Source organism: Monopterus albus, unplaced genomic scaffold (assembly GCF_001952655.1).
Source record: "Monopterus albus unplaced genomic scaffold, M_albus_1.0 scaffold23.1, whole genome shotgun sequence".
In the NCBI taxonomy this organism is placed as follows: Eukaryota; Metazoa; Chordata; class Actinopteri; order Synbranchiformes; family Synbranchidae; genus Monopterus; species Monopterus albus.
In genome coordinates, this window is record NW_018127903.1 from 3,087,211 (window position 1) to 3,093,772 (window position 6,562).

Here is a 6,562-nt window from a genome sequence, read left to right on the forward strand (position 1 = left end):
AGAGAAGGGGAGTGATCCATCACAAACAACTTGAGCCCAGCTGGAAAGCATGGCTCAAAAGACCATAGAGAAAAATGTGAGAGGTAACATGGACTGTTTGGATGATATTTAAACTTGGGATCATTAGAATGAAAGGGTCTTAGGAAAGCATAACATTGGGCATTATACTTGTTTAATTCAGTGTAATTTAAGATAAGTTCTTGTATGAATTATCTGCAGATTTTGTGTATATCTTATCACCTTCACTCGTATCAGCATTTATACTGTTTAGGATAATACAATGTTTTTGAATATTTTAAGTACAATAAATCCTGAGCATTTTATAGAAGTTCAAGACAACACATGGTGTTTGAATGTTTTATTGAAAGTGTGAATAATATGAACTGAATAGCATCCATATCTCAAAAGTAATACATGGTCAAAAAATTGTTCTTGCATGTTATGGCCTTATAAACCCTTTAGAGTGGGTCCTGCTTGCTTTTTTTTTTTAATCAGAACTGAAGTGAGCACCATTTAATCTCTACATTCCTACCCAAAAAAATGCTGAATATTGAATATTGGAGGGGAAAAAAAGTTGCATGACAGAATTTGAAAAATTAAACTTTCCATAGAACAGATAACTTGAACCAAAATATACACAAGTTATTAAATGTGTTAGGTATACAAATAAACCAAAGATGAACATATCTTGATGAGTGAGAAACAAAGGACTTGTAGGGGACAATGTGCACTATACTATATTTTAACATAGTACAAAATAATAAAAATCCATTACACAAGTAGTAAAACAGGTGAGGGGCTTGAGTGAATTTTAATTTGGCAGTAAACTCAACATCCAGTGTTGAATAACTTAATCTAAAACCCCATGCTACTGCATTCTGATTATGAGCTGGCACAGGTAAAGACGAGGCAAAACCTCTTATTTGTACAGAGACCAGTTGATTTAAATGTGTGCACGCATGCAGATACATGTTTTTCTCTGTAACAGTCTATACACTCTAATAGTTTGATTTATGACAACTACCTTTGGTAAATGTTCATCTGTGTCACTGCAGCTCTTCCAGACACTCCACTAATGTCACTATTACATAAGGCAGGATGATTTGAAGAGCACTGCCCTCTATGTTGACTGGAAATGTACATATGACATGAATTTTCTGAAAATATACGACTCAAAGGGAGCACTGATGTTAATAAAGTAGGAATTAAGATCCTTGGGGTTTAAGTGGAAACCTCACAACACTGGTAATATTAACAAGCACTTGTTCTGTTGCATAGAAAACTTCTACAAAAGAATGAAATAGCATAAACATATACAGCTGAAGTGTGAGCCTGAGAGATGTTTTTTTTAAAAGAGTCGGACAAATTGCAATTTACACCATCCTTTTTACTTTAGACGAAGGCTACGTTCACACTGCAGGTCTTAATGCTCAGATCAGATTTTTTGCCAAAATCCGATTTTTTTTTTTTGCACTGCTGTTCACACTGTCATTTAAATGTGACTGCCATCTGTCTCATGTGTGAACGGTATACGGCCCTGAGGTGACCCGCATGCGCAGAAGAGGACGTGACGTCAGACGCAGCGTACTGTGTTTGCGAAAATAAAAATGGATGCGGCTTGTGATGGCATGTGCGTAGCGATGTACCAGTTAATGTGCAATCGAAATAAAGAAATAATGATAAGAAGGAGAGCACAAATATTGCTTATGGCCTCGCCTCCTCCAGCGCAGAATTGTGACGTCTGTCGCATTTCAATGACAAAAATCGCATGAAATGTGACCTGGCCGTTCAGACTGAAGTCGCCTTGCAAAACATCGGATATGTATCCGATTTAGGACCACATATGAAAGTGGCCTGGGCCGGATTTGAAAAAATCGGATTTGTGCTGTTCATACTGTCATAAGGAAATCGGATATGGGTCACATTTGGGCAAAAAGATTGGATTTGAGCCACTTCAGTCTGCAGTGTGAACGTGGCCTTAAATATATACACGTTCTCATAACATTTCTAACTTGGTCCGACGTCACAGAACAAATGCCTGGCTGAGAGCAAAAGCAAGACATCAAGAAAACCTGACGCACGCAAGACATTTAAAAAAACACTTTCAAATCTGAAATGATCTGGGAGTCTAAAAAGACTGGATGCTTCTCATGTTTCCCAGTGTAGCTCTACTCTCATTTCAAACTTGTAATACAAAACTCCACGAGTCAGTGGTAGTAAAAGAATTGGAAAAATACCATCAAGGTATTAACAGCTTAACAAAGTAAACACTATCGTATAAAACAGAAGCAACAGCTAATCCTCAATTGTGAATGCTGAGGGTAGTATAGGGTTGTGTTGTGGTGGTCCCTTGGCTCAGCATGGGCACTTTTACGCATCCCAAAAGACGGAGTAGCCTGACCTTAGTGTAGTGTGTCTTATGCCTCAAAGCGCTTCGGGCAGAGTATGGGAGCAATGAGGGTCCACATGTAGAGGATGAGGCAGACCCAGCAGGAGGCCATCTTGAGCCAGAATGCTGACCAACTGCCATCTAACAGCTTCTCAATCTTATGGTCTTCATAACTGCAAAGGAAACGCATGTTGGAATAACTAAATTAACCTATTTTATTGTCCATAACGGTAGTATTGTGTGCACATGAACACACAGTAGTACTACATGCCACAATCACAGATAGTTATTGCTTACTGAAACCAGTTGGTGATGGTCATCATAACGTAAAGGGATCCTAGGAAGAAGACAAAGTGGAAGTAGAAATAGCTGTAGATGGTTCTCTCTCTTTCGTCGTACGCCACGTTCTGGCCTGCACCAGTCTTCTCCTCATCATAGTCATCTGAAACATACATATAGACAGGGTCAGGAATATTCATGTAGAAAAGATGTGATAAAAGCCCAAAGTCACTCTGGACCAATTCATTCAAATCATATTTAAGTTAAGTAAAGTAAATCTGTATTTTAAAAGTTGGGATCTTTTAGTTATGGTTTTATTTTCCAACATAACTTTGTTCCCAGCAGGTGGCAGTGTGAGCTTACCCACAATCCCATATCCCTACTTGTCCTGTTTGACTGTGTCATACTAACTTCCTAGTAACAGTGACATCATCTGTGCTTGCTGACCAATACTTTCTCACCATGCTCAATCTGGCCGAGGAATAGCAATGAGCATCATCCTTCAGTGTGCAAACACTAGGGCTGGGGACATATGCATACACACTGAGCAGGGAGGAATAAGTAAAGATGTGTTGTGAAGGGTGAATGATTTGACTTTCCTTACCCGTGTCATCTCCAAAACAGAAACAGCAGCGAGCTCTCTGCAAGGGAAAGAAAACATACCGGTTACGCAGCTGGAATTAAATATTTGAGAGACACAGATTAATAGACACTTGTCTCAGGGGCCTCATCTATATAATTTGATGCAGACATCAAATGAGGAGTGCCTGATCAATCAGGTTTTCAAGTCTTGTTAACCAGTCAACACATTTCATCGACCAAAACTGACAGATGTAAACATTTGTGCTTTTACCTCCGTCTCTGGCTCGCTGTTCCTAACCACACGGAGCGCTGCAGAGTTTCGCCTGGTGGTGGACGTCAAGCTAGAGGGAGGGAGAACAAAGATGGACAAAGATTGAGCATACTTGTAATTCCCTCACTATGTATTTTTCCAGTAATTTGCAGTTTCAGATTGCTGCAGAGTCTAATTCCTTCTTCTGCAGGGAGTGACCACAAGAGACATGATGCCTCCACATTATGGAAAACACATGTGAACAAAGTCAAAAAGCCAGTTTTCATCTGTCACACCCTTTCCTCAGTCACAGCCAATCACACAGTGCCTCTCTGGAGTCACAGCCAGGCCTTAAATTTCCTAATTTCAAGGGCAAGGCCATTTGGCCTTTGATTGGTGAAGCTAAAGGAAACCTTATTGTAGCACCGCTGGCTTGATTCTCTCAACTCTATCAATAATATAACACTAAAACGAGATAGAGGTGAACTTGATTTGTATGGGTGCAGAGAGAGTGTGTGTCTTACCAAGAGTAAAGGATGCAGCCAAACAGAATAACGGTTCCTACACCAGTGACGATCTTCTTGTCACTCTCCGTTCCAGAGTTGAAGGGGAACACACACACGGTTGTGTTCACACCATCAATCACCAGTACTAGACATAATGAATGTGCAGACAGAGATGAATAAGGCAATGAAAGAGGAAGCAGAGAGAGTATTATAAAGGAGTAGGGAGACTGCAAAAAGACACAGTGAGTGTGTTTGTTTTGGCAGTATTTGCAACAGCGAGAGGAGGAGGGCGAGTGAAAACGGAGCGATAGTACAACATGCAGCAGGTATAAGAAGCACTGACAGAAGCATTTATTTTTAAATCATACAATTCCAATTTTTTTATAATTCTAAGATAAATCAAACTCAAATGTATTCAATGATGACTTCTTGAACTTAAAAAAAAAACAAAAAAGGTGACCATTTAAAAAAAAAAATTCCTGAAACCATGTTCACTTTGTTCAGTGGCCATCTTTTCTCTCGCTGCCAACTCCTTTGCCATGCTTCATCTCTCTGTGTCCTGGTCATGGCTGCTTTTTGCAATACTTTGACTAATAAAACCTAAAGCTAAACCAAAATATGTATTTATATTGATAATTATCCTGTTCCTAAGCATAACAAATGTGTCACCGCAATATGATTTACGTAAGCAATGAGTCACCATAAATTATACTGATCCCAGATGATATCCAATAATGGCTGCAGTATAGTAGGTGCAGATAGGTATCTAGACATACTCACTTTCTTTTGGTTTGCTGGAGAAGGCTGAGAAGGTGAGGTACATGACATACACACTGATGACTCCTGGCTGTAACAGGCCTGATTTGGGCTGCACTGCAGAGAAGGAGAGGTGAATATAAATTTTAAATATAACTGACTATACTGACAAGTCCTCAGTTGGTATGACTGTATTTTAAAAAAATACTGTAAGTACTATAGCCAAAACTACAACTACTTTCATTGTGTTACTATTTGTGAAAAGACAGGCTCCTGAAAAGTAAATGTAAATGCTTGTTCTCATTTGCATTACACAGGAAAATGAGATAATGAGCTTCAGAATACAATTTCTCACATTTCTGTATGCATGGGGAGATGGCTAGCAGGGAGACAACGAGGCAGAGGCCACCATTGATGCCCAGGAAGATTTTGTTAAGCAAACACGCCTCAGGATGGGTGTAGTATATACCCATAAATATAACCGCTCCCACTGCAATGCTGAATAACATCAGAGTCACAAAGGCCAGAGCGGCATACCACATCCGGTTATACGTGGCCCCTGAACTCCTGCAGACAGAAAAAGGCAGGGAGAAAGAGAAAACAGACAGCAAAAAGGGGAAAAAACCCAACATGAACAGGCATAAGGCAAATTATATACCGGTAAGTAAAAAACACCAAGTGAAAAACAACAAAAACGAACACAGGCAAAACTGGCCTAAAGGAAAATTCAAAGAAAGAGAAAGTTATGTTTGGGAGTTATTCCTGCACCCTGAGGAGGTCAGAAGACACTTAAGTGCTTTCACACCTGTTTTACTTGGTCTGGAGATTTCTGGTTTTACTAAATAAATAAAAGTGGGTAGAAGTACATATACGAATAAATACCGAGAGGTTTAAAGGTGCATTAACAGATTTTGCATAGTCTAATAAATCAAGTGAAAATGGAGCAGGACATGGTGTTTCTCAGCTGCACCACCTCCTCCATGACACTCTGCTGCCTACAGCGCATCTGTTATTCCTTCTGGATGTGTTACCATCTAAAGCTAATGTGTTTGTTTTGCTAACACCAGTGACCCAGCATGGTCATGATTTTATCTTTGTATTGAATTAATATGATTTTAATTTGGGAATAATTCAAACTTTGTGTAACACTGGTGCTTTGTAGCACATTAGCAGTAACTACAACATTCTACTAGACTGCCATATTTACTAGTTAGTCAGCTAATGCTAGCTTTTGACTGGAGACTGCAGTTTGTCACAACCAGGCAATCTGTAGTTAATGTCATAACTTCAGGAAACAGAACAGGAGAGGAAAAGAGTGGTTAGGAGTAGTTTATGGTGTGAGTTTGTTCTGAGTCTCACTAGATTCTCTAGGCTGAAAAGAAAAGTGGTTAAACTATTAAGATTTTTGAAATAAGCTGTGGTATGTGTGTGCCTGTGTGGGAAGGAAAGCGGAAACTGAGTACACACCCCTAAAACCATATGCATCCTGTGAATCTGCACAGGGTGGGCCTGCTGCCAAACTCCCCTCCACCCAGATAAACACAAAGTTACACGACTCCCTCTCTCCAAGCTTTTCTTCATCCAAATAACCCCACAGAGGGATACCAACCCACTGAGTTTCTCAAGAACTAATAAAAAAGCACTGCACTGATCTTACTTGCAGGGCTGCCATACTTCAGTAAAACTGAGTTACAGGGACAAAAGACACAGGAGCAGAAAGAAGGCATGTTGCTCTCACCAGTTTGCGTTCCATCTGTGTGCAAACTCCACCAACAGCAGGAGCTGGATCAGCAGCAAAAG

General features: G+C 39.9%; 2 protein-coding genes across 2 annotated transcripts in view; one reads left to right on the forward strand and one right to left on the reverse strand.

Annotated features, from left to right (window-relative positions):
• Positions 1–506, forward strand: part of thbs4a (thrombospondin 4a) — a 7,981-nt gene extending 7,475 nt beyond the window's left edge. Inside the window, exon 23 of the mRNA XM_020594606.1 lies at positions 496–506. Within this exon, the coding sequence (XP_020450262.1) occupies positions 496–506 (11 nt within the window). The remainder of the gene's footprint in view (positions 1–495) is intronic.
• Positions 507–1,902: 1,396 nt separating this feature from the next.
• Positions 1,903–6,562, reverse strand: part of serinc5 (serine incorporator 5) — a 21,542-nt gene continuing 16,882 nt past the window's right edge. The window contains exons 5-12 of the mRNA XM_020594589.1: positions 6,501–6,562; positions 5,118–5,329; positions 4,787–4,879; positions 4,025–4,151; positions 3,522–3,591; positions 3,273–3,309; positions 2,687–2,831; positions 1,903–2,562 (exon numbers count right to left, since the gene is read on the reverse strand). The exon at positions 6,501–6,562 is cut by the window's right edge and continues 33 nt beyond it. Coding sequence (XP_020450245.1) covers positions 2,418–2,562; positions 2,687–2,831; positions 3,273–3,309; positions 3,522–3,591; positions 4,025–4,151; positions 4,787–4,879; positions 5,118–5,329; positions 6,501–6,562 — 891 coding nt within the window. The 3' untranslated portion in view covers positions 1,903–2,417. The remainder of the gene's footprint in view (positions 2,563–2,686; positions 2,832–3,272; positions 3,310–3,521; positions 3,592–4,024; positions 4,152–4,786; positions 4,880–5,117; positions 5,330–6,500) is intronic.